This window comes from Corvus moneduloides, chromosome 16 (assembly GCF_009650955.1).
Source record: "Corvus moneduloides isolate bCorMon1 chromosome 16, bCorMon1.pri, whole genome shotgun sequence".
NCBI lineage: Eukaryota > Metazoa > Chordata > Aves > Passeriformes > Corvidae > Corvus > Corvus moneduloides.
Genome location: NC_045491.1, coordinates 15,940,061 through 15,965,668, shown reverse-complemented (window position 1 = coordinate 15,965,668; position 25,608 = coordinate 15,940,061). Strand labels below are relative to the sequence as shown.

At 53.4% G+C, this 25,608-nt stretch overlaps 1 protein-coding gene across 6 annotated transcripts in view; it reads right to left on the bottom strand.

The window, feature by feature from the left end:
• The window catches only part of RAB11FIP3 (RAB11 family interacting protein 3), a 75,053-nt gene that overhangs the window by 23,779 nt on the left and 25,666 nt on the right, over positions 1-25,608 (bottom strand). For 2 of the 6 annotated variants that reach the window (XM_032125920.1, XM_032125921.1), the window contains exons 3-4: positions 14,734-14,825; positions 2,593-2,780 (exon numbers count right to left, since the gene is read on the bottom strand). In XM_032125920.1, the coding sequence (XP_031981811.1) occupies positions 2,593-2,780; positions 14,734-14,825 (280 nt within the window). Of the gene's footprint in view, positions 1-1,350; positions 1,447-2,592; positions 2,781-7,490; positions 7,597-14,733; positions 14,826-14,943; positions 15,088-15,129; positions 15,227-25,608 lie in introns of those variants that run through there. The other 4 variants (XM_032125922.1, XM_032125923.1, XM_032125924.1 and 1 more) reach the window with 4 other exon arrangements.

The window sequence follows — 25,608 nt, the reverse complement described above, 5'->3', positions numbered from 1 at the left end:
CTGGACTAAACCAGACAGAAAAAAAGATTACAGATAAGCCATTTATGCCAAAAACCTGCTCCATCTGAAGGATTTGCCCTTATCCTGCTAATAAAAACATGTCAACCCTCCAGATCTCTATTTAACCACAAATAAATCCAGCCCAGCTTGTGGGCATCTGCACATCCTCCTCGAGCCCTTGAGAAGCACCAATATTCCACAGTGGGATCCAGCAGAACCCATCCATCCCCATGGTGAGTCAGACCCTCACCAAAAACAGCAGAAATCTCTCCAGGAATAGAAGCCAGGGGGTGGAATTGTTAATTCAGAAGCAAAACCCAAGCCCAGAGCTCTAAATTTGGGGCTGTGGTTTGATAAGCACTGCACAGAAGCAGATCTGATCAGGCACCTGGAAACCCTCAGCCTGGATGCTTCAGGCAGTAAATTTTATTTCCTATTCCCTTCTTGGGGCTCAGGCAGTTTCAGGATCCAGAGTCCAACTAATCTTTACTACACACACCCTAAACAACCCTTAAGCTCAAACCATTTCAGGTATGTTGAGCTTTGAGAGCTCCTGAGAAGTGATGCTGAAGCTCTGTTGGGATTGTACTCACTGGCTGTCCCTGGGCACCAGAGGTGTCCTCCTGCGTGGGGTCTGATGGCACCAAAACCAGCCCTCAGCACTTCCAGAGGTTCCCATTTCAAACCTTTCAAACCTATACATCAAATTAAGTTTTTGGTTCCCTGGAATTTGCACACATTTAACAATCTGGGAACAGGCTTGGACAGCACCCAAAGGACATCTGACCTTCCCAAGCCCACACCTGGGGCAGCAGGGAATCCCACAATGGTTTGGGTTGGAAGGGACCTTAAAGCTCATCCAATTCCACCCCCTTCCACTGTCCCAGGCTGCTCCAAGCCCCCTCCAGCCTGGCCTTGGACACTGCCAGGGATCCAGGGGCAGCCACAGCTGCTCTGGGCACCCTGTGCCAGGGCCTGCCCACCCTCCCAGGGAACAATTCCTTCCCAATCTCCCATCCAGCCCTGCCCTCTGGCACTGGGAAGCCATTCCCTGTGTCCTGTCCCTCCAGCCCTTGTCCCCAGTCCCTCTCCAGCTCTCCTGGAGCCCCTTTAGGCCCTGCAAGGGGCTCTGAGCTCTCCCTGGAGCCTTCTGTTCTCCAGGTGAGCACCCCCAGCTCTCCCAGCCTGGCTCCAGAGCAGAGGGGCTCCAGCCCTGGAGCATCTCCGTGGCCTCCCCTGGACTCTCCCCAACAAGCCTGTCCCTCCTGTGCTGGTGACCCCACACAAGTGAGCACGGAGAACGAGCTCATCCCCCACAGCCCGTTCCCAAGTGCAGCTTTCTGTACCTACAGGCAGGCGAGTCCGAAGCAGGCGGTTTTCCCCAGAGGCTGGGAGCACACGCAGGCTGCCATGACCCCTGCAGGGACCCTGTGCTGGTGACAGGGAGCTCACAGCTGATTATATCCCAATTTAACTGTCACTGAGCCGGGCATGCTGCAGTGACAAGAGCCGAGCTGGATAATCCCATTTCTGCTCTAATCCACAGCACCCTTTCAGCCCCGGGGCCCAGCGCTGCTCGCTGCCTCAAAATCCTCACATGGGATTTTGGGGTGGGAGGGAAGCCTGGTGCTCCTAAAAAGCAATGGGAGCTGTAGCACCCCCTGGAGCACCAACCCTGGGCCTTGTGTTTGGGGACAAAATTGTGTCCTGTGTGTTACAGACCTAAAGCAAAGATGATTCCAGAGGTTTTGGTGCAATTGGTGTTCTTGGGGCACTAACCTGGCACTGGCACAGATTTTCCAGGGAAAATCCAGACTGCCCCAACCCTGGACACGTCCAGGATGGGGCTTGGAGCAACCTGGGATAGTGGAAGGTGTTCCTGCCCATGGCAGAAGGTGGAATGAGATGAGCTTTAAGGTCCCTTTCAACCCAAACCATTCCGTGTTCTGTGATCCTAAAGGAGTTCTTCCCTGCCCTCCTGCCCGCCAGCATCCCAGTTTCACCCCAAACCCCACTCTTCCTCCAAAAACGGGGTGGGCCCAGGAGCAGTTTCGCCAGCAGCGGTTCAGACCCGGGGAAGGAGATCTTGGCTCACATTTCTGTGCTCCAGGCAGAGGTTTCAAACCAGTTATTACAGGAGGTGCTTGCACATCAAAGGGCACATGCATGTTTTTAGGGAAAACAAAAATAGAACGAGTTCCCCTCCTGACTGGAAAATTATATGTTGTGTTTCTGGCTTAAGTGATAGATTAAAAACTGCAAGTCTTTCAGGTGTTTGCATCACCTGAGAAGTTATTTTAGAGGTTAAAAGATGCTAATGAGGGTACAGGAGATCTCCCAAGGCAAGCAACGATTAACTCAAAGAGATTGCCAGGCCGGGCTCCAAACCAGCCTACACAAACCAGCCTAATTATTCTCATTATTCCTCCAGAAGAGCTATTTTGGTCTCGCACAGAGTTACAAACACAAAGAAGAAACCAAGTTCCAGCAAGACAGACTCGGCCCACTCGATGTGGAACCCTCAGGCTGTGTCTCCCTCAGCCCTCACTCCCTGCCCTGTGCAGGGTTCTGCTCCTGGCTGTTCCCACTCACCCATGCTCCGGCTCCTCGATGGGATCCGTGAATTCCGAGTGCACGGTGGAGTCGATGGCGCTGTCGGTCTCCACCTCGTCGTGCATCTCGTGCTGGACCAGGGTGCTGGTGTCCTCATCCGTGAAGGTCTCGCACTCGCTGTAGGTGCTCTCCGAGCCCATGTAGGCACTGTCAGTCACCTCATTTGCCTGGTTAAGAAAAAAAACACACGAGAAGGAAAAAAAAATAAGATCCTACAGCTGCGTGGATCCATGGCAGAGCAGGACAAAACATGGATGAGGCAGTGGATTTGGGCTGTGTTGCATTTCTGAGCACAGAAATCCAACCTCTGGAATCACTGCAGGTCCAGGTGCTGCTCTGTGGGCAGCCCGGCCTTTGCAGGGTTTGGGAAGCAGATCACAAAAATAAGAGACTAAATAAAGAGTTGGAGGGAGGTTTTGTTGTGAGCCAGGATGGATTTGGCCAGGGCAGGAGGGATTACCCACCGCTGACTCAGCAGTTCCCATCACCGCTGCTTTCTCCCACCCCATTCCAAGAGGACACGTTACTAATCTGAATTCCCTGCAAAAAACCACCATTCAAAACTCCCAGTTAGCCCTGAGAGCACCTTTTTTTTTGCCCTGTCTGCTAAAACCTTCCATCCCTCAACAGCAAATAAACTGTTTCTAAATCTTCATGACAGCTTCTGGTTTGCAGGGACTCAAATCTCAGCACTCCAGCTGGAGCAGCATCTCAAATCCAGCACTGAGCAGGCTCTGGAAAAGCAGTGGGATTTGGGTTTTAAGAGACTGTGATATGAGCATGGAGAACTGGGTTTCCCTCCCAGTTCTGCACCCCAGGCAGGTGTTGAGCTGCAGTCCTGCCTGTTTGCTCCTACACACGGGCAGGGACGATCCCTTCTGATCCTGACGCCTGGAGAACCGTGGGAGCAGTACAGAAACCCCCCAGAAGCCAAAGCTCTTGTTACCCCTCACAGTGCCAGCCCCTTTCCCAAGATTTGGGGATTTCTCCAGCACACCTCAGAGCAAATCAGGGAATTTTTGGATCTGCCAGTGCTGGTGCTGAGCTCCAGCTGATCCCTGTCCCCAGAGGAGTCAGGCAGAGGGGTGGGAGCCCTCCTGCCCGGCCTCCAGCTGAAGAGTTGCTCATGGAAAGCCATCTGCTCCATCTGAAGTTCACCTGACAGGATCCCACACGCTCAGCTGCCCCTCCAGAACAGCAGCAGGGCAAAAGAGCAGCAGTTTGAATGCAGGCACGACTGAAGCAAACCCCTTTCCCTCTGCACAGAGCAGCTTTCAGGGCTTTTCCCAATGATTTTGGAGAAAATGACATTTCTCAAAGCCCTGCATTCACAGAATCAGAGAGTGGTTTGGGTTGGAAGGGACTTTAAAGCTCATCTCATTCCAACCCCTGCCATGGGCAGGGACACCTTCCACTAGCCCAGGTTGCTCCAAGCCCCGTCCAGCCTGGCCTTGGACACTGCCAGGGGCAAAAAGGGATAGAAAACCTCGAAGGGATGGAGAGAGAGTTGCTTAAGAGCAATTCCCATTCCATATGGACACTGGGAGCAGCCAAGTGACCCAGTCCAGCCCTGCTTTGCTGTCCCAGCCCCTGTGCCCACCACACTCAGTGGGACGGAGACAGCCAGGAGCTCCTCTTGGAAGCCTGGCTCAGCTCCCACCTGGCTTGTGGACACCAGCACCTCTAGGACACCACCCCAAAGTTAAACACGACACAAACCTGCACAGAGCTGGAGTCTAAAGGCAGTGTGAGGAGAAGGGGCTGCTCCTGTTAACTCCACCAGGGCAGAGCCTGTGCCAGCCTTGCAGGGAGAAACAAAAGCCTCTAAAGCCCCCACCCACTTATAAAAGCATAAACCCCCCAAAACCACTTAGACACCTAAAGCTGGGCCTTGCTTAAGTGCTTTACTGGGTTTATGCTGCACTTTCTAAAAACACCATTAATGCTCCAGCAGGAAGGACATGGGGAAGCAGAGGTTTGACCTGCCTTGGCTTGGTCATGGACAGAGAGAGCCCAAGAGGTGACAGCAGCCACCCCCAAGTGCACATTCCCCTCCCTTTTGCCTGTTTGAAAAAGATTTCATGCCAAACTGGAAAGAATTTTGCTTGCACACTACAAAATAAAGGCTGCTTTTTAAATACCACCCCCCCCCTTCTCACTGGAAAAGCTGAAATTTAAGTATATATTGAAGTATTATAATGAGCACAACTATTGAAAGAAGCCAAAAAACCTCCAAACACTCCAATTCACAAGTAATTTGCCTAAAAATCCTGCTGTGGTTAGTGCTGACCCTCTCAACATGAAGCCAACCAGGAGCTGAACAGTGCCCTTAGTCAGATGTTGGAACAAGAGGACCTTTAAGGTCCCTTCCAACCCAAACCATTCCATGATTCTGTGATTTCTCTATCAAATTGTTCCAAACCACCTTATTGATGGGAAATACGTGCATGGAGAGGCTGGATTTGGGAACAACCCTTTTGGAATAGGAGAACCCACCAGCACAGCACATCAACCATTGTCCTTCAGCCACACCAAAGATGTGCATCAATTTATTATTTACAAACTGTATTTGTTCCTTTGTGATGCCAGCCAGGATGAGGTTTCCAAAAGCAAGAGAGGCCTATTAAAATTAAACCTGTGTGGGCAATGAGTTAAGAAGCAGCTGAAACTGTAAACAAAGTCCTTCTCCTGAGCACGAGCGTGGAGAACTTTGCTGCACATTTCATCCCAGAATCAGTAACCAAACCTCAAGAAGAGATGCCAGGAGGAGATAGGCAAACCGAGGGGGTTCAGCTATTGCCAAATGCCTGCCAGAGCCAGCCAAGCCAAATCTCTGTCCCAGGGCAAGTGTGTGGGTACAGAAAGTTCTTACTTATGGCCTCATGAGGAGCTGGTTTGTGCACTGAGACTTCAAACCCCCCCTGCCACAGCTCTCCTTCAGCCAGCTTTGCCTTCTGTGAGCAGAAAGTAAACATTTTTTCCAGCTTAAAAAAAGCCAAATACACTTAAAAATATCCACGGGCTTCAGGACAGCCAGGCTGGGCTACAATCACACCAGGAACATCCCCACCACGTTCAGAACGGGGTTGGTGTCACCAATATCAGTGCATTTTCAGCTTTTATCAAATCAAACACACCCTGAGGTGCTTCAGGCAAACCTCAGACACTAAACCTGGGACTCAGGCACACACAGAGTTCTGAGCCGGAACAGGATCAGGGTTTGACTGAGGTTCCCAATCCTGAATCCAGCTCCTCCAGCAGTATTTCCCCAGAGCCACACCTGCCTGACAGGAACATGGGCCACCCCAAAGCATCTCTGCCTGCTCAGGGAAACTCCAGGGATCTGAGAGCCCAGGTGAGCATTCCTGCTTCTAAAAGGAAGTAAATGATGGAATCAGCACCGGGATGATGTAATGTGCCCTGATGAGACAGGGGAGGTGGTGAGGTGCCTTTAGGAGCCTTCTCCAGCAGCAGCTCCTCCATTCCATACATCTGATGGCATATGGGAGTAAAGATTATTTGATAAGATGTTGTGAAGTGCTGTAAAACCATATGGATTTATAAAAAAGCTGCTGCAGTAGGAGGAGAGGCATTCTTGGGAATCACCTGCAAGGTCCAGGCAGGGACAGGCTCAGCTTTGATCTGCCATGGACAGAAGGTTCAGCACAAGCTCTGCCAGGGTGTTGCCTTGGAAAGGAGGGCAAAGTCTGGCTCCAGGGAGGTTCCTTCCAGACAGAGCTGTCCCTGGAGCTGTCTCAGCATCCCCAAGCTCTGCTGTCCTTGGCCACAAACACTCGGAAGGTTGGGCGGGGAAGTGAGTGACAAGGAAAAGGAAAAACAACTCTGTTTTCCCAGCAGTGTGAGCCTGAAGAATCCAGCCCTGACTGTGCACGGGATGGGGAAGAGACGGATCAGCTACAAAAATCCCCCTCCAAGGACACCCTGTGGCCCAGACAGTGGTGACAGTGCCAGGCTGGGAGCCAGGGAGAAGGGAGACAGTTGTGTTTATAGCCCCACATTAATATAGCCCCACATTTATAGCCCCACAGCTGACCCCAAAGCCCTGAACACCCCACGGCAGCTCAGCCTCTGCAATGCCACTTTGGGGACTGCCACCTCTGGATCCCAGTCTTGCCCTCTTCCCACATACCCAGGCAATGCCAGCTTTCCAGGGAAGCCAGAGGGCCTGTGCTCAGCCCTGGGGGAAGGCAACTTTCACAACTCAGCCCCCGGAGGAGCTGGGGTTGTTACACTCCATCACCTCCCTCAAGGCTGGGTAACAGAAACGTGCTGCACCTGTTGGGACAAATTGAAACCACTCACCCAGCCCAAAAAACAACCCCCAAACCAACTCACAGAACACCACATCTGGCACACTGTCCCCAGCACCCCAAAAACCAGCAGGAACCGTCCCTCCTGGTCCAACTCCCCCAGGGAGACTCGGGCGGAGGGGAGTGTGAAGGTACACCACAGCCCATGGAATCACAGAATCCCGGAATGGTTTGGGTTGGAAGGGACATTAAAGTTCTACTCAGTTCCAACCTTCTGCCATGGCAGGGACACCTTCCACTGTCCCAGGCTGCTCCAAGCTCCAGTGTCCAACGTGGCCTTGGACACTGCCAGGGATCCAGGGGCAGCCACAGCTGCTCTGGGCACCCTGTGCCAGGGCCTGCCCACCCTCCCAGGGAACAATTCCTTCCCAATATCCCATCTAAATCTCTCCTCTTTTAGTCTAAACTATTCCCATGTAAAAAACAAGGTGGATCTGCCCATGTAAAAAGTCAGGTGGATTCCCAACCCGCCCCTTCCCGGCACCTCCGGGGCTGAGCACAGAAACCCAACCCCTCCTCATTTCGTGTCAGCTCCCAAAAACCCACCTGTGGAGACATCGCCTGCTGTCCAGAGCCAGCTCCAGCTCCGGGAGCTGCTTCTGGGAGGCAGGAGGGAAGCAAAGTCCAGGAGAGCCGGGAGGTTTACGGAGAGAGCTGGAGTCCCAACAGAGCGCCTTTTGTTCCCGAGCTCCCGATAAGGAGCGGGAGCCCAGGCACACTTCCCTGCCGTGTGACCGCAGCCTCCTCCCGCTTCCCTGAATTCCAAAATAAAAGCACGTCCTGCAAGCCCCGCTCCCCGGCCAGCCCCGCTCCAGGTGCTCATTCTTCCCAGGAATCCATCCCCGAATAAAAAGGTTCAATGTGAAGTCGACCTGTCGAGGTTTATCTCGGCCTTCCTGGTGTTTCTGGTGAATAATTAAGCGTTAAATGACAAATTCCTTCCTTATAGCCGCAAATAGAGGGGTGAATAAAGCTTGGATTGCTCACCAGGGGCAGGCCAGGAGCGCTTTTGGTGACTCAGAGGGTGATCTCGGGCAGGCAGTGCCAATATTGACCCCAAAGAAGGGCTGCTCACGGGTGCCAGCCGAGTTTCCAAACATCCCAGCGCCACCCTGGCCGAGCTCTCAGCCAAGCAGCTCCCTGCAAACAGGAGTCCAGCAGAGCCAGCATTGTGGGACAGCTGATCCATGGGATTTTCCCTTCCCCATGGCAGCCCTCGGCATACGGAGGCCTCGGCACTGCTCACACCCACAAGTTTTGAGGGTTTTGTCCGGGTTTCTGTTTCCTTTCTGCAGAAACCTCACATATTTCAAGCTCCCTCAGTCCTGCCTATCCAGCACAAACACACCAATTTCCTTCCCCTACCTTCCCAAAGCACGTTTTCTCCTTTTCTGGGGGTTATCCTTGCTGTCCTCTGGGCCACATCCTTCCTGGCATGCAGAGCTCTGAGCAGAAGCCCCGACTCAGCAGCACTGACTGGAAGTGTCCTGCACCTTGAGAAGCAGTTGACCTCCTGAGCTGAGTCCAGGCCAGCCCAGATTCCTGCTCAGGAAGGAGTTATGCTTTAACCCGAGCTCTGCCTGGATCTGCTCCTCCACAGAGCAGGTCACAGACCTTTTGCTCTTCTGCTCGTGCCTCAAGACCTCAGAGAATATTGGGAACCCCCACGAGAGCACAAAATCAGACACTAAAACTAATTAGGAAACCCCAATTCCCTGCCTGTTTTACTTCTCCAGCTCTTACTGAGACACCTTTGCTCCCACTGCTTCCCCCCCTCAGTTCCCGCTCCTTCCCAGTGTCCCACAGCCCAGTTCCCACGTTGCCAGTCCCACACAATCTGCTTGTGGTTCAAGATAAGGCTCCAAGGACTTTGTTTTCCAAACTCCTTCCAGCCTGTTTCCTACAGGGCAAACACTTCAACTCACATCTTTTCTGCCCAGCAAAGAAATTTCTCACCGTAGCCCTGCACTCGGGTCCTGCCTTCAGGGACATCCCTGTCCAATTTACACTCCCATCCTTCCCTCTACACAGTACTGAGTCTACACAATAAATTAATGTCCTGGGTATTTTCAAGGTTTAAGGTATCAAATTGTCACCATGGGCTGATTTGGGAGAGCTGGAGCCCCTCTGCTCTGGAGCCAGGCTGGGAGAGCTGGGGGTGCTCACCTGGAGGAGGGAAGGCTCCAGGGAGAGCTCAGAGCCCCTTGCAGGGCCTCAAGGGGCTCCAGGAGAGCTGGAGAGGGACTGGGGACAAGGCATGGAGGGACAGGACACAGAGAATGGCTTCCCAGTGCCAGAGGGCAGGGCTGGATGGGATATTGGGAAGGAATTGTTCCCTGGGAGGGTGGGCAGGCCCTGGCACAGGGTGCCCAGAGCAGCTGTGGCTGCCCCTGGATCCCTGGCAGTGTCCAAGGCCAGGTTGGATGGGGCTTGGAGCAGCCTGGGCTAGTGGAAGGTGTCCCTGCCCATGGCAGGGGGTGGAATGAGATGAGCTTTAAGGTTGTTTCAAACCCAAGCCATTGTGGAACTCTCTGAATGCAAGGATAATACAGACTGTTCACTCGCTGCCACAGAGGGCTCATGGCCCTTCGTCTCTCGGTGCAGGGGAGCAGAAAGGCTTTGGGGACAGTGGGGACATCGCTCAGGGCTCCACATGCTCCCCAAGGACAGATGAACAGACACTGAACTGCACCTGTCACATTCCACAGCCCTGCAGTTCCAGCCACCTGCACGATTTCAAGTCCACCAGCTGTTCAGGACAGAATGATCACCAGTTCCAGCAGGCAACCCCTGGAGAGGGGCTTGTGACCATTTCATTCACAGTGCTTTTGGGTCAGCCCTGTGACCAGAGGCCTACTGAGGCCATTCCAGAAAGTGGGAATGGCACTGGGACAGAAAAGCTGAGCTCTCAGCTCCATGTCCGCATCCCCACCACCAGACCTTCACACCTGGGTTAGGACAGCCAGAGAACTGCTGAAGCCAGCTCTGTCCTGGTGCTTTGAGGAGTTTACAAAGCTCAATCCCATCTTTTCAGCCTGGCTAGCCCCTGCCAGACACGCATCCCATGGTAACATTGGTGTGGAGAGGCAGAGGAGGAAAAAAACCTCACCTAAAATGCCAAAGATCGCAAAGCAGGGCCCTCCCAAACGCTCTGTGCTCAGCAGGCCCAGCTCTGCCTTTGGGAATGCAAGTATCTCCCTGGGAATTCTGTACTAGGAAAAGGAGGGCTCAGAAGGTCCTCAGGGCTACTGGGAGGGGACACAAGGAGCCTGCAGCAGACTCCTACAACCAGCCCATGTGGGCTCCTTCAAAACCTGAGGCACGAGGAATGACAGTGACACCTCTGGGAAGGGGTCCAGGCCTCATGTGCTCCCAGAACAGCTTCTGTGTTACACCAGTCTTTGGTCCCTTCTGCAGAAGCTCTGAGCAGCTGGAGGAACCCAGCAATGTGGATTTCATTGGCCTCGCCTTGATTTTTGCCCTCAAAAAGAAGGATTAAATTCAATTGATCAACATGGAAAGAAATCCCGGCTTTAACAGAGTTAAAGTTTCCCAGAGTTGACGTGTCGGCCTTAAAGCTGCTGCTCACTGCTGCACAGAATGTCACAGAATATTCTGAGCTGGAGTTCTTCCAGCTGCACCTGTGAGCAGGCAGCCTGGGAGAGCCAGGAGTAGCTCCTGATCCCAAAATACACAAAACTTGGGACCTCCCAGCTCCCATTTTCCTCCCCAGATCCACTCCCCCCGCGCTGTACAACTCCCTGCTGGACAAACAGCCAGCGGGGACATGCTTGGGCGGGTGAAGGCTTCCACGGAAAGCTGAATTCCCCTCTCCTGCCTGTGCAGAACAGTTTTTTCCTGCCTGCTTCCAGGAGGAGCCACGGCAGCCGCCCAGCAGATGGCAACAGCCCTGCACAAGGCACTGCATCCGCAGGATTTATGGCTGCCTGTCCTGCAGAGCTCAGCCAGAGCCCTCCTCTGACCTTGCTGGCCCAAAACACGAGTTCCCAGAGCTAAAAATCCCTGTTTGGGGTATTTATGGTGTTTCCAGGCAGCCTTTACAGAGCACTGGCTCCACCTCTCCTCCAGCCCACATGAAGTTAAACATCTTCATGCCCATCCCAGCCTAATCCTAGCATTTTCATGGCTTGTTTTCCATTTTGGAGAGTCATCCTTCCCACTCTGCATTGCCCAGAGGGGCTCACCTGCCCCAGGAGCAGAGCAGAGGGGCAGAGCCCCCACCCTAGGGCAAGGCACAGTGGGTATCCCTGTGGTGCTGGGCTGATGGTTGAGCTTGGAGGTCTTTTCCAGCCTTAATGATTCCATGATCCCAAGGAAGCTAACTCCAAATTCACCTCCATGTCCCCCAGAGCATTGCAAACGAGTCCTGTGCCTCAGCACTGAGTCATGAGCTCCACAGGAGCTCACAAGGGAGGAGAACTCCCACCTTCCAGGCAGTCAGCAGCCAAGCTGTGCCAGCCCAGCCTGGGGGAAAACAGGGCTCAGGTGTCCGCATGGAAAAGCTCCAAGCTCCCTTCACGTGGCTTTGACAAAGCAGGAAGGTTGTCATTAGTTTTTGGTGGTTTCTCACCCAGCAACCGCCACGCTTCCACCTTGAGCAGGAGAACACACTGGTGGGGCTGCAGGGAGGTGATCCCAGCCAGGTGATGCTCTCCCTGCTCCCAGTGGGTGCACAGGGATGAGGATCCTCTTGGATGTGTGACAGCAGAGCTGGAGGGATTGGGATGAGCCCCCTGCAAGCCCAGCTGGAGGCACAAAAGCCACGTGGCTGCAGGAGCTGCTGTCTCAGTGGAGCCACGGGAGCAGAAATCCTCTTTGAAAGCACCTGAACAGCCAGGCCTGTCTGCTGGACACACCTGGAATGGTGCACCAGGAGCCAGGAGCTCCATGTCACATCCAGAGCCACACCAGTGGCTGAACTGGGGGAGTATCCAACATCAGGAATTCCTGAGTTCACACCTCATCCCCTTCCTCCTTTTACTGGAGGAAGCAGGCGTTGGTGGCTCTCTCTGCAGAGCAAACACTGGGTGGAGGTCCCCAGCTCGGGGCTCTCAGGGTTTTCCATGGATGCTCAGCTCTCCTGATGGCAGTCAGCAGAAGAGGACGTGAGTCAGCACGCAGAGCAGCCTTATTAACCAGGAGAAGACATTTTCCTGGAGACTGCTTGAAGCACTTGTTTACACTTGTTTGAACAAACACTGAGGAGAAAAGCTCCCTGTCAGACCCCAGCACTTGGAAGCGCTGAGCATTCCAGCCACTGGGATTTTGGGCTCTTTAAGAGGAACCACAGCCAGTGCTCCACTCCAATAACCACAACTGCACCCAGCACTTCTGCAAATGCAGCAACTCCTTCAGCTCTGATGTGACAGGGGACGAGAAAACCCAGCTGTGCCCCTTCACCCCATGGCCCTGCCACAGCCAGAGGGGCTCACTCAGTGCCTGAGGTGTCCCAGCTGTGTTTTGGGGTGTGTTTATCCCTGTGCAGCATCTTCCCAGGGCTGACACGGCGACATCCCAGAGCCCAAACTGCTGCTTGATGCAGTGAGAAGTTTACTCTGAGGAAAGGTGATGTCTTCACTTTGAAAGGTGCTTTTTTCCCCTCTCATCTATTCTGGAGAATCCAAGCAAGATGGAACACAGATTTTGGGAAAGGCTGTTTATCCTGTTCTCTGCTTTGATGATGTCCTGCTGCCCCTCAGGAAGAAGGGTCTGTTGGAGCTCTCTCCAGCTCTTTTCCCGGTGCTCCTGTGAGGAACATGCTTTTGCTGCTCCCAGCAGGATGCTTTGTACCATGGCTTCTCCCTCCCTGAGCCAGCTCCAGCTTTCCAAGGCACAGCACTCCAGGACGTGTGGGATAAAAGGCACGTTGGGAGCTCACGGCTCAGCCAGGAGAGAACAAAAACCCCCTCGCCCCAAGACTCTGGTTTATTTTTACACTCCCAAGGCTGAGTGGTATTTCTCCAGCATGTTCTCATTTGCTGAGCCTCTACGAAATCCTGGCAGGCTGGAAATTATTTCGAATCATGTATCCAAGACAACACGGATATTTCTTGCCCGGCATGTTAAACGTAGAGCTGTCCTTTAGACGACTACACTGAATTCAGTATAAAAATCCACTTAGATCTTTTGGAAAAGGAGATTTCAGGACTCATCACCTTTTTCCTTTGGGTCACCTTGTCTCTTCAAGGAAAGGCTGGCCCAGCAGCAGAAGTATTTCATCCCAGTGGGGCACATACCTGCCTTGTTGGTATTGCTGCCCAGAACAGCTCCCAGTGCTGACAGAGCTCATCTATGTTAAATTAGCCCTTGGAAAACATCCTTGCTCAGAATCTCAGGCAAGATGGTCCCTTGACACAGGTCCGAGGAGCAAAAAGTAAAAGCCTTTGCCTGTCACAGCCTCTACACTGCTCAGTCCAGCGTTAAAATGCCCATTTGTGACCTTGCACCACATAAAAAATATGGAAATCCATCTCCCTGCCTGCCTTCCTGTCCCTTTTCTCCCCAGCTGTTCCTGGGGCTTGTAGCTACCTTTCAAAAAGGAAAAATAAACCAATATTCAACATTACCCAGAGAAGCTGTGGCTGCCCCTGGATCCCTGGAAGTGTCCAAGGCCAGGTTGGGCAGGGCTTGGAGCAGCCTGGGACAGTGGAAGGTGTCTCTGCCCATGGCAGGGGGTGGGATGAGATGAGCTTTAAGATCCCTTCAACCCAAACCATTCCCTGATTTTTGACCAGCTGCCCAACACCCAGTCTATCATTAACCTTCTACCAAGAAATCATAAGGCCAAAACGATGTACTACAGACTATACCATAAACAGATATGTTTGCATGCAAATACAAAGCAGGTCGGCAGTCTCATTGCCAGCAACAAGTTGTGTGATCAAAATCACACAGAATCCTAAATATCCTGAGTGGGAAAGCGATCCACAAGGATCAGAGCCCAACTCCTGGTCCTGCACAGGACAACCCCAAAACCATCCAGGCTACCAAGACACAAGCATCACAACCCTGAAGAGGGAAGTTTGGAAAAGGAAAAGCAGAGGGAAGTGATTCAGTCCCCATGAGGGACAGGGACCCAGCCACCCCTTTTCTCCCAAGGCACCTGCAGCACCTCCTGCTCCAGGCTGGAAGGCCCAGAGCAGGAATGAGTGAAGCCTTCCAAGCCAAGCCCCAAACCCCTGATACAGAGAGCAGCTGGGAACAGCAGGATCACTGCTGCAACATGCTCCTGTGGTCAGGAAAGCAGGGGGAAACCAAGGCATGGAGGCTTTAACTAGAAGAAAACAACCTATATCAGAGAAATATCCCTGATGAAGGCCAAGAATAGAGAGAAAATACAGATTTTTGTCCTCTGCTCTGCCTTTTACTGGCCAAACAGCAGCAAATGTCAACATCCCACTGCTCTGCTGTGCCTCTCAGGTAGGCTCCTGGCTGGTACACCTCAAAACCAAGCTCAGGTTCTCCAGGTTCAGAAACTCCAGCAGGAAGACAAACCCAAGAGCAGCAGGTCCCCTTCCCGTGTCCCCAGAAAGGGGCTCCCTCTCCACCCAGGGCACCATGCTCTGCTCTTTCAGTTTTATCAACACCCATTTTAACTTCAGCAGCACCAAATGCTCGGTGCAGCTTCTCTGGGCCCGTCACCCAGAGACTGCGTTTGCCTTTATGTGTTAAACACCCCTGAGCCCTGTCACAGCAAACTCCTCTCCACGCCCAAATCCCGCTCCACGTGCAGCCAACCTCGATGGGAATGAACAGAGCTCGTACTTGCCTCAAACGTGACGAAGTCATCAAACTCATCGGGACAGGCCGGGGCTTCCTCCTCGGGGGTATATCCCATATCATACAGCTGGCTGTCAGGGTCTGCAGGGGCAAACAAACACACACTTGGAATCACCAAGAGGAAAATCTGCACCCTCGAGCCAAGGGTGGCTTTGGGAGACGTGACGGCGGCGGGACAGGACCTTCTGTGAGCACGCACCGGTGCCTCCAGCCTTCAGGAAGGGCCTCTGCTCCCAGGCATCCCACCTCCACCCGGAGTGCAAGGCAACAGCTTTGGCTTCTCCCTGCCACAAATCCTACAAGGCCCCTCGCTGCTCCAATGGGGCCGGCTCCTGGATTCATCCCTACCCCTCCATGCCCTCCATTCCTTTTCCCAGCTTCTTGCCTATCTCCGTTTCCTGCATCCTCTCATTCTTCTCCCAGAAGGCTTTAATCCTGCTGTGGGCAGGGAATGCATGGGACGTGTGTGTGACAGCCAAGTGCCATGGGAACGGCGGGGAAGGCAGGCTGCAGCTCCTCGGCGCCTGCTCCTCCCGCGGCCACACACATCAGGAGCGTCCGCGCAGGCCGCCGCAAAAACAGGAGGTTTGCAGCGAGAGATCTTTAAAATAAATTCCTCCTCCTGCCCCAAACCCCTGTCTGCAGCATCGCTCCCGGCCCTTCCAGCGAGGAAGGCAGCGAGAATTCCCCGTGCTCCCTCAAGCAACAGCTAATGCCCGATCCAGCACACGGCCTAGATCCCGGGCTGGAAGCACCAAATCGGGAGCAGTGCTGCAGTCCCAAAATAAACAGCAGGCTCAAGCCCACACGCCTGGAGCTGCCATCGCTGCGGCACCGGGCCTGGCTGCTGCCGAGGAACCAGGCTGGGAGGAGGAGGAGGAAGCGCCTGTCCCTGCTCCCAAGGAAGGCACAAGGATTTGGGGAGGGAGAGGATTCACCTTTCTGTGCCCTTCAGAGCCATCCCAAGCCCCCAAAGGGGTGTATAAGGCACATTTGTCCTGCTGCAGCCACCCAGATGGGATAGTGCCAGCTTTATCCAGAGGGGAAATTGCCTGCAAAGGCACAGGCAGAGCTCCTGCTTTGGGCCCCTCTGCAGGTGTCAAGAAAGGCCATTTTTCATTAAGGAAGCACATCGTGGTCATTTCATGCATCTGGTGAAAGGTCAAGGGATTAGGGGCTGGTCAGGGCACTGGGGGTGTTCATTCCAGAGAAGAGAAGGCTCCAGGGACATCTCAGAGCCCCTTGCAGGGCCTAAAGGGGCTCCAGGAGAGCTGCAGAGGGACTGGGGACAGGGATGGAGGGACAGGACACAGGGAATGGCTTCCCACTGCCAGAGGGCAGGGCTGGATGGGATATTGGGAAGGAATTGTTCCCAGGGCTCCCTCCCTGGGGAGGCCCTGGCACAGGGTGCCCAGAGCAGCTGTGGCTGCCCCTGGATCCCTGGCAGTGTCCAAAGCCAGGCTGGATGGGGCTTGGAGCATCCTGGGCTAGTGGAAGGTGTCCCTGCCCATGGAATGAGATGAGCTTTATGGTCCCTTCCAACCCAAACCATTCTGAGAATCTCTGATTAGGGCACAGGATGGAGCAAGGACTTGGGCCTGCAGGAACACCTCCCACCCAAACACCATCCCCAGGGCCTCTCTCAGGTGAGCATTAAATGCAGACACAGGAGATTCTGCAGCCACCAACCCGAGGGGTTCCCTGGGGTGGGAGAAGTTGAACACGAGGGACCAAGAAATGATCCCTCCCCTCTGCTGGGCCTGGGGCTCCCAGGGGTGAGGCTGTGAATCCACCCCAGGAATGACCCAAATTGCTTTTCCAGCGCCAGATCCAACGTTGTGCTCCACAGGGTCAGGGCTGCAGCAGGGGGAAGGTGCTCTAGGGCACAGTTTAGCACTTCAATATCCCACTGCTCTCCCACTACGGCACCAGCAGTGGGGCTGCTCCCAGCTCTCTTCCAGCTGCTGAGCCAGAGCAGGGCCCTGGGATCCACCTGGAATGCTGCTGCCTGGGCACCCTGCTCAGGGCAAGGTCACCTCCTGCTCTGACTGTTGGGGTTGCCACTGAGAGATCTTGGACTTGATGACTCTGGAGGTCTTTTCCAGCCTTAACAGTTCTATAATCTGAAGATGGCAGTGTCCCTCTCCTCAAATGTCCCTCTGTCCCCACCCGCACAGCTCCACCTGTGAGCCTGAGCCTACAACCAGGAGTTTTCCCATTAGTTATCCCTGGTGCTGTTCTGGGATTGGAGCCTCCTGGCTGCCAGCAGGGAGGGGATGGGGACAGGCACCTGCTCACTGCACAGCCACGGGAGCACCTCAGGGGGTGCCACCAACAGGAGCCTTTGCCCACGTCTGGGGGCAAAACCAAACCCCAACAGTGCTCCTGGAAGGTGATTTGTGTCACACCACCCAGAGGGGACAGGCAGCCACCTCTCCTGCCAGCCAAGCACCCACAGCAGTGGCGAGCTCCAGGCCATCTCCAGTGATCCTGCTGGCACCCCACAGCAGCCCCCGGAACTGCAGAGCATCCCAAAGGCACAGGCTGCTCCCTTCCCCTTATTCCCACATCATTTCTTTTCCTCCCCCTCCAAGCAGACACACAAACACTTCCTACTCTTCCATAGACACAGATAAAGATATTTATTCTCCTCATTCCTTCCAGAGGGGTTTGAAAAGGGAGGATTTGCAGGCAAGTGAAAGCTTCCCGTTGGAATGAGGGGTATAAAGCGTGGGCAGAGCACAGGCACAGGCAGCTCCTGCCATCCATCACCTGCCTTCTGCCCAGCTCCTGCCCAAACCAAGGGCTCTGGAGCCTTCCCAGCCCTTTGGGGAATGAACATGATGGGGATGAACAGGATCCTTGTTGCTCCATCTGTGTGCAGAGAGCCCAGCCCAAAGAGGGGGTCTCTGGCTAGGATGGGTTTCTTTTCACAGCAAATTCCAGTGTAAAAATCAAGGAAAGGCCATCTGAGAGGTCACCTGCAGCCTCGCGGTGGCATGGCCAGCAGTAGCCATGCCCAGGAGCCAGCGATCCGTGTTCCCACCTCCCCGAGCTCCACAGAGAGCAAAGACAAACAGCACCACAAACAAAGGTTGACTTTTCTGCTGAATTCATTCCCTCCCCCTCCAAAAAAAGCCATATGGTGCTTTGTGTATAGGGAGAGTTGCCATGGAGAGCCTGCCTGCACGTCTGCCAGCACAATAGCCTGCGTTAAGCTTGCAAATTCCTGTCCAAAAGAGCCAAAAAACCCTGGGAGCCAAAAAATCGGAGACCTTTGGTGTGGAGTGGCACTCCTTATGTGGAGAGCACTGTGCCCAGGTGCAGAGGGAGCCACGTGGTGACAGCTGGAGGGGTTTGCTCTCCCCACACCAGGAACAGAGCCAGGGATGGCTGTGGGCCACCAGCAGCAGCACTGAACAGTCCCAATCCCACAGCACAGGCTGAGCTCAGACCCTCACATTACCTTTGCTCTCCTCCCTGGACAGCAAAGTCAAATCCCAGCTGAGCCCTGCTCTGCTTCATGCCCTTCTCTCTGCCCCTCACACCACAAAGCAGCCTTTCCTTGCTCATACCCAGCCCTGATTTCTCTTTCCTTCCTCCTCACTGAGTCAATGTGGTCACAACACTCAGAGTCACCTCTTCCCAACTCTGCTCAAACCCAAGCTTTAGGCCAGGGCTGGGGGTGGCCTCAGGGACTGCCTTTTGTCCTCCAAGTGTCCATGACCAGCTTCTCCTGCACGTCCAGCTCTATCCATCACTCCTGATGCCAGTTCAGTCACATCCAGAAACATCCAAAAACCTTACAGCTGAAAATCAGGCTCTGAGAGACCCTCCAGGCAGCTTTACTGCCAAAAAAATCACAGAATCATGGAATCATTAAGGTTGGAAAAGCCCTCTGAGGTCATAGAGTCCAACCATTCCCCCAGCACTGTCAAGGTCACCACTGACCCCTGTCCCCAAGTGCCACATCCACACGGCTTTAAATCCTTCCAGGGATGGTGACCCCAGCACTGGGCAGCTGCGCCAGTGCCTGACCACCCTTTCCATGAAGGAATTTCCCAAATATCCAACCTAAACTTCTTGAGGCCGTTTCTTCTTGTCCTGTCACTGGAAGCCACCATTTAAAAGCCGTGTGGATGTGGCACTTGGGGACATGGGTCAGTGGTGGCCTTGGCAGTGCTGGGGAATGCTTGGACTCGATGATCTCAGAGGGCTTTCCCAACCTAAATAATTCCATGGGCTCTCCATGGGGGTGGATGAGACCTCTTCCCATGTCTTGTTGTGCTTCAGAGCTCTCAGGTGTGCTGGCATCACCTGGGCTCTCCCAGGAACCCTCAGGAACAGCAGTTCTGGGATAAAGCTCCTGAAATAGATTCTAAAAACTGCTCCCAGAAGGCAGGATGGCAGTGAAAAGGCACCTTGAGCGAAGGGCTGTGGGTACACCAGTGACACACAGGTCACACAGAGCCAGTTTTATCGGCTGCATATAGGAGTGACCCAGAAAAACAGCCTTTCAGGAGAATTTAAGTCATCTGCCAACACCCTGCACACACTGCTGCAAGGCACAGCGCCTCAAACTCCGAGGGATTCCAACAAGATGCATTATGTGAGCTCACAGACCTGCGTTATTCAGTGTAGGAACAAGGCTGGGAACCTGCCTGGATGGCACAGAGTAAAACAGACCCCAAACATGAGCAGGACGAAAAGTTATGGCTGGCTAAAAGGAGAACGAGTGATATAAACCCAGCTCCCTTTCTGGGAATGCTGCTGGAAAACAGAGGGGGAAGAGACACACAGCCAAGTGTTTAAAAGTTGCAGGAATTGAGGAGGATCCTGCACAGGGGAAGCCACTGTGCAGTATTTCCAGAGGCAGCTCAGGGTCTTGTGCTTCCACCAAAGCATAAGCACCCATGTGGTGCTATCCCTGTGGGATAAAGCCAGCACCAATCCCACTCACCCACCTTTTCCTTCCCCAGAGTGGCCCAGGAGTACATTTATAACCTGATGCTCCCAGAAAAGAGCAGCTTTCTGCTCTCTGCTTCTCCTGTAGCTCAGCTTTCCCCAGAGATGGGCCAGCAGAGCAGGAGCACTTACTGAAAACTATCATTTCCCAACCCAAAATGCCCCAGGGGCCAGAGCAAGTGACAACGCAGGCTCCCAGGGAGGCAGTGGCAGAATTAAGGCTGCTTCCACAACCCTGGCTAATGCCCTTCAGCATTCCCTGAGTATCACTGCTCATGGACTGGGACTCATCCCACATTGCTTTTGATCCCCTTCCTTTGGCACAGGCCCTCCAGCCTGCTTTAGACACACCATCATGACAGGAATTAACACCATGCCATCCAAGCACCTTGGAAGCACAAATCCAGCTGCCTTCCCTTCATCTCAGAGGCCAGGTGAGCATCGCTGCCTCCGCCCCAGAGATGGAGCAGGAGGCCACCACTGACACCCACAATTTGGGCTGAGTTTGAAACATGGGATCTCATATTTAGCAATCTGAGGGGTCTTTTCAGTGTGTGCCAGTCACCAAGACCAGCCCAGATGCCTGTAAGCTTGTGCCAGCCAGGAACAAACTGCTGGAGGTGTGGAAAATGAGGAGCTGGCTGTGGCAACCAGAAAGTGGCTCAGAGTCACTCTGTGATGGAGAGACTGAGCCTCCAAAATAGCACTTGCTGCTGGTGAGGAGACCTCCTGATGTCCTCCAGCTCCTTCACTCCTACTTCCAAATCTCTACACTTCTGGAAACTAAGCTGGATTTTTCAGACAGAGACCACAGAATCATTTAGGTTGGAAAAGTCCTCCAAGATCATTGAGTCCAACCATTAACCCAGCACTGCCAAGGCCACCACTGACCCGTGTCCCTGAACTCCCTGTTCTGTGAAGAGACTGAGGCAGCACCTCTGGAAGGAGCTTGTGGAACTGTGAACCAGCAGAACATCCCAAGTCAGCTTCCAGGAGCACACTCAGTGCTGACACAGCCTTGGGGACACCCAGTGGCCACTCTCCTGTCATGGGTTGGAGACCCTGAGGCAGAAGCTCCTTGAGATGCTCCACACCCGGCCTGCTCCAGGCAGGAGCTCACAGAGGACGAGTGGCATCTTTTAGACAAGACTGTCCCACAAGCAAAATAAAATTAAAGAGAACCCTGGCTCAGGAGCTCAAATGGAGCAGAAGCTGTGACACCCCAAATAACCCAGGCAGAAACCAGACTGGGACTGACTGGATGCCACCATCCCATCCTGAAGGCTTCAGCCTTTCAGCTCAAAGCTCCCACATGGAGAAACTAGGATAAGAGTTAAATCCAGTTCAATCCTCCCCAGCTCAGAGTTTCCAACCCCGGGCCTGAGAAATGCTCACAATGTTCTTACCTCCAGGCATGGCTGAATTTCATTATCAGAGCAGTGCCTGTGTGGTCCAGGCACAGCTTCCAGACCCACGAGGATTAAAGGAAACACTTTCAGCACCTACAGCACTTGCACCAACATGCAGGCATTAGTATTTGGCAGTCAGGTCTCAATTGCCATTTCTGCCCTCCACTAGCCACACCAAAAACTGACGACAATGAATGCCAAGCCTCTCTAAAGCTGTCACTGAGCCCTGGGCAGTGGTTTGGATCACAACCACCCACCTGCCTCTGGAAAAGATGTGATGGACAGGAGAGCTGTGAGCCTGGGCAGAGACTATAGACACCCCCTGCTCCAGCCTGGGCTCCGGCCTCAACAACAGAGCTGCAAAATCAGCAATAAAAACTATTTAGAAAGTTATTTATAAAGCCTCCGATCGCAGACTTGCCCTCGAGGTCCTGACCAGAACCCAGCCTGGGTTTAGGGGAAATTGGGGACAGAAAATACGTAAGAGAAGAGGCACTAAACTACACCTTCAGGAAGAATTCTCCCCAAGGTGGTGCTCCACAGTTCTGAGCCATCTCTTGGAAATGATGACTGTGCTGCTTAAACACGTCCTGTGTAACACAGGCAGGGTCGAGCAGCCCCTGTGCCCTCCTGCTGCTGGGCTGCAGTAGAGCAGATGGGAGTCCCAGTCCTCCAAAATCCCTTAAAAGCTATACAGAGTAACAGGAAAATGCTCCTGAGGGCTCATGTTCGAATCCCCTTCCCTGTTTGTCCCCCTAACTCCAACACTGCCAGAAAATCCCTTGGAAACAGAGCCAAACCATGTCCCACTTGTCACTGAAGGAGAGGGGAGATGCATTCTTTAAAGTGCTTTTGCTCCAACTGGCTTCTGTATAGGAAACATCACCCAAAATAAAACAAAATCATCAAGGGGGGTCCTGTAAAATTGAGTTTTAATCCTTTTTCCAGCTGTTATTTGTGCCTGACCACTCCCCTGCAGGGGAAGGAGCACAGGGAGGAGTTGGACCTTTTCAGTCCAGAGTACGAGGGCTCCGGGAAGGCACCAAGGGGCTGAGAGGTGACAAAATTGCTCAGGTTGGAAAAGACCTCCAAGATCATCGATTCCAAACATGGGAACAGGGTCCAAACAAGCCTTTGCCCAGCTCCTACAGCCTCAGCAGGGATGTTTTTATTAGAAGTTGCCACATCACCTCTGCCGAGCTCTCTATAATTATTAAATATTAATAAAAATTCCCATTGCCTCGTTAGCAGGAGTCCTTCCTATCCTAAGGAGGAATAAACTGCCCAGTGATGTACAGGACTGTAAGAGCTTGGAAAAGAGGATCAACAAAGAGAAAGACATTGAGGGACACATGGACCAGCCCAGGAGGGGACATGGCCTGGGACAGGGAGAATGGGAGGGAGATGAAGTGAGCTGTGCTCAGCCAGAATGCCAGAGAATTGGGAAAATCGTTTCTTCCCAATGTGGGGATGCCCACTGGCACCGTCCCACCTGCTGCTCACCCACCCAGCTGCTTCACCACCAGCACCAATTTCCCAGGAAATCCACCTCACACGCAGCCTCTCCTGTCCCAGGAAACGCTCTGAAGAAAAAAGCTTTTGCCACATCAACCTGTCAGGGTGACACAGGGCTGCCAGGTCGCTCAGCGAAGTCACCAGCCCCCAGGCTGTGGCAGAGCCGGGCAGGGAGGAGCCGAAGTCCCGGGTGAGTAATTATCCCTTTGTTAATAACTCCAGATTGACTGGATTCCTCAGCAGAAACGAGCTGACAGCTCTGCAGGATGCTGGGCTCCACTTTCCTTCACCCAAGCTGAGGCAGGGATCTCCTGATCCCTGTCCAGGTGCTCCTGCTGAGGAGGAAGGACACATTCCCCCCCTTCCCGGGCTGATCCAAGCGTTGACAATCCCTCACTCTGGACTAACATCCAAACCTGAGACAGGACAACAGGCAGGACCGAAACCACCCTCCACACCAGCCCAGCCCAGCCCAGCCCAGCCTCCTCCCACGCGCTCCCCAAACCGCAGACCAGCCCGGCTCCCAAAAGCATTCCCAGCACCAGATGTGGAGGAAAACAGCAGGGCCCAGAAAGGGAATCCTGCAATGGAGAAACAGAGGCAGCAGATGGATGAGGAGAAATGTTATTTAACAGAACCTGCCTCTGTTTTCTCTTTAGTCATCATCTCCATAGAAGAGCATGTTAAGAACTGCTCCAAAGCTCCAACAAAAACACTGCTCCCTATTTTCATCTTCCTGGGAAAACAAATAGTCCCTGCAGTGGGTTTTATCCTTCTCCCACAGAAAGATTTGCTTTCTTTTGGGCATCAGATTTGTCTTTATCAGGCTGGGTTATGGTCTGTGGGTCAAAAAGCCACCACGGGTTTCCTTCAGTTCAAGACACATGGAAGTCTCTCTGCTCTGTAATTAGCTTTGATTTCCAGCAATGCTTTTCCCTCCCAAGGAATGGTGAACCAACAGCAGTTCTTTGGGGATTTGATCCCAGGTTTAATCCCAGCTTTGAACCAGAATTCCCTCAGACTGAGGGTGTGCTTTGGACCTGTTACGCTCCACGATGGCAACTGGACACAGCCAGATTTCTCAGGCATATGCTCCAAAGAAGGAATCCACAAAGGGGGAAGAGACTCCTAAAGAAGGAATTCTCAGAGGGGCAGAGATTCCCATGCCAATCTCCCGTTCCCTGGCCCCCAGGGCCGCAGAGCCATCACAGCAGTTTTCCAGCAGCACATTTGAGTGATTCCTTGCTGTTCTCGTCTCGGAGCTGCCTACGGACACAGCTTTCCCAACACTTCTGCGCCTCTCCCGAAAGTAGGTCAATGCAGTGTGTCATCTGCCAGGCTGCTTTTGGGAAGCACAGCTCCCTCTCAGCCATGGAGCACCCGGAGCAGAGCAGCCTCTCCCCCCGTGTCACCCTTCACCCAGCTGCCACATTGATAAATTCACCACAAACAAGTGTTGAAGTGAACCAAAAGAGAAATGCAAGCTAAAAAAAACTGCTCTGCTGAGCCAGAAGTGCCCATCAGCATCCAAGTCCTTGCCCTGGTGTGTTATTATTAAATCGAGTCCATTAGTGGTTGGATTCAATGATTCTAAAGGATTTTTCCAACCTGAATGATTCTATGTCTGTATGACAGCAGAAATAGGGACTTCAAAGAGCTCGAGAACAATGTGATCTGTGGTTCTGCTCCCAGCTGCTCCACAGCTCCTCTCTCCCAGCTTCCAAGGGGAACACAAACCCCTGCTCATCGAAGCCTCCCTGCTCACACTGCCATGGGGAAGAGGTCTGCAGCCAGGATTTGCTGGAGAGAAAGTTCTCCACACACCCAGGAGCATTTTGGGACTAAAAGAAGGACTTTTCTTCACCAAGAACACTGGGGCTGGAGGAAAGGAGCATCCACCTCAATACCCTGCCCTGGGGCTGTATCCTGTGTCCTGCTCTTCCCTGGAGCAGCCTCCAGCTGGGCTGGATTCACACCTGCTTTGTTCTCCTGCTGTCTGCACCTCCATGCAGAGGATCAGCCCCTCACAGAAGGGTCTCTGTGCCCTGGACACACCCAACGTTCCTGGCAGGAGAGGGATGGACAGAGACCCCCCCGGTCCTTGTGACCACAGAGCACCCCCAAAGCAGCTCAGCTCCATCCCACACGCTCCTAATTCCCCATTCCCTGCGAGCACAGAATTACACAGACTCAACAGAATCCCAGAATCATTGAGTCTAGAAAGAGCTCTGAGACCATCGAGTCCAACCTGTGCCCCATCCCCACCTTGTCACCCAGCCCAGAGCACTGAGTGCCACATCCAGGCTTTCCTTGGACACCCCCAGGGATGGGGACTCCAACACCCCCAGGGCAGCCCCTTCCAAAGCCTGAGCACCCTTTCCATGGAGAAATTGCTCCTGATGTCCAACCTAAACCTCCCCTGGCCCAGCCTGAGGCCGTTCCCTCTCCTCCTGTCCCTGTTCCCTGGGAGCAGAGCCCGACCCCCCCGGCTGCCCCCTCCTGTCAGGGACTTGTGCAGAGCCACAAGGTCCCCCCTGAGCCTCCTTTTCCCCAGGCTGAACAACCCCCCCAAAGCCCTCACACATATTTATGGGCAGGCCCTATTTCAAGGGAAAAAATCCAAATTCATTCCAAGAAAGTCTCGGCTGTTCCTGTCCCTGGCTGAAGGGGGCACAGACAAGCACATGGACCCCAAACTTGCCAAGCACAATCCCGGTGCTGCAAACATCCTCCTGCAGCACAGGGATGAGCAGAACTCTGAGCTCCAAAGAACAGCACAGGGATTATATTTTTTTCAAGTAACCATATAAATTTTACAGAGATATTTAAATCTCCACTCCTTTCAAGGGCAGAATTAACACTCATCCTCCTAAAGTCCTTATCCCCACCAGCAGTATGGATAGCACATCCATATGGATCTGCCAGAGCAGAGCAAGATGCGAAGGCAAAAAAAAAATGCAGAAGACATAATGAGA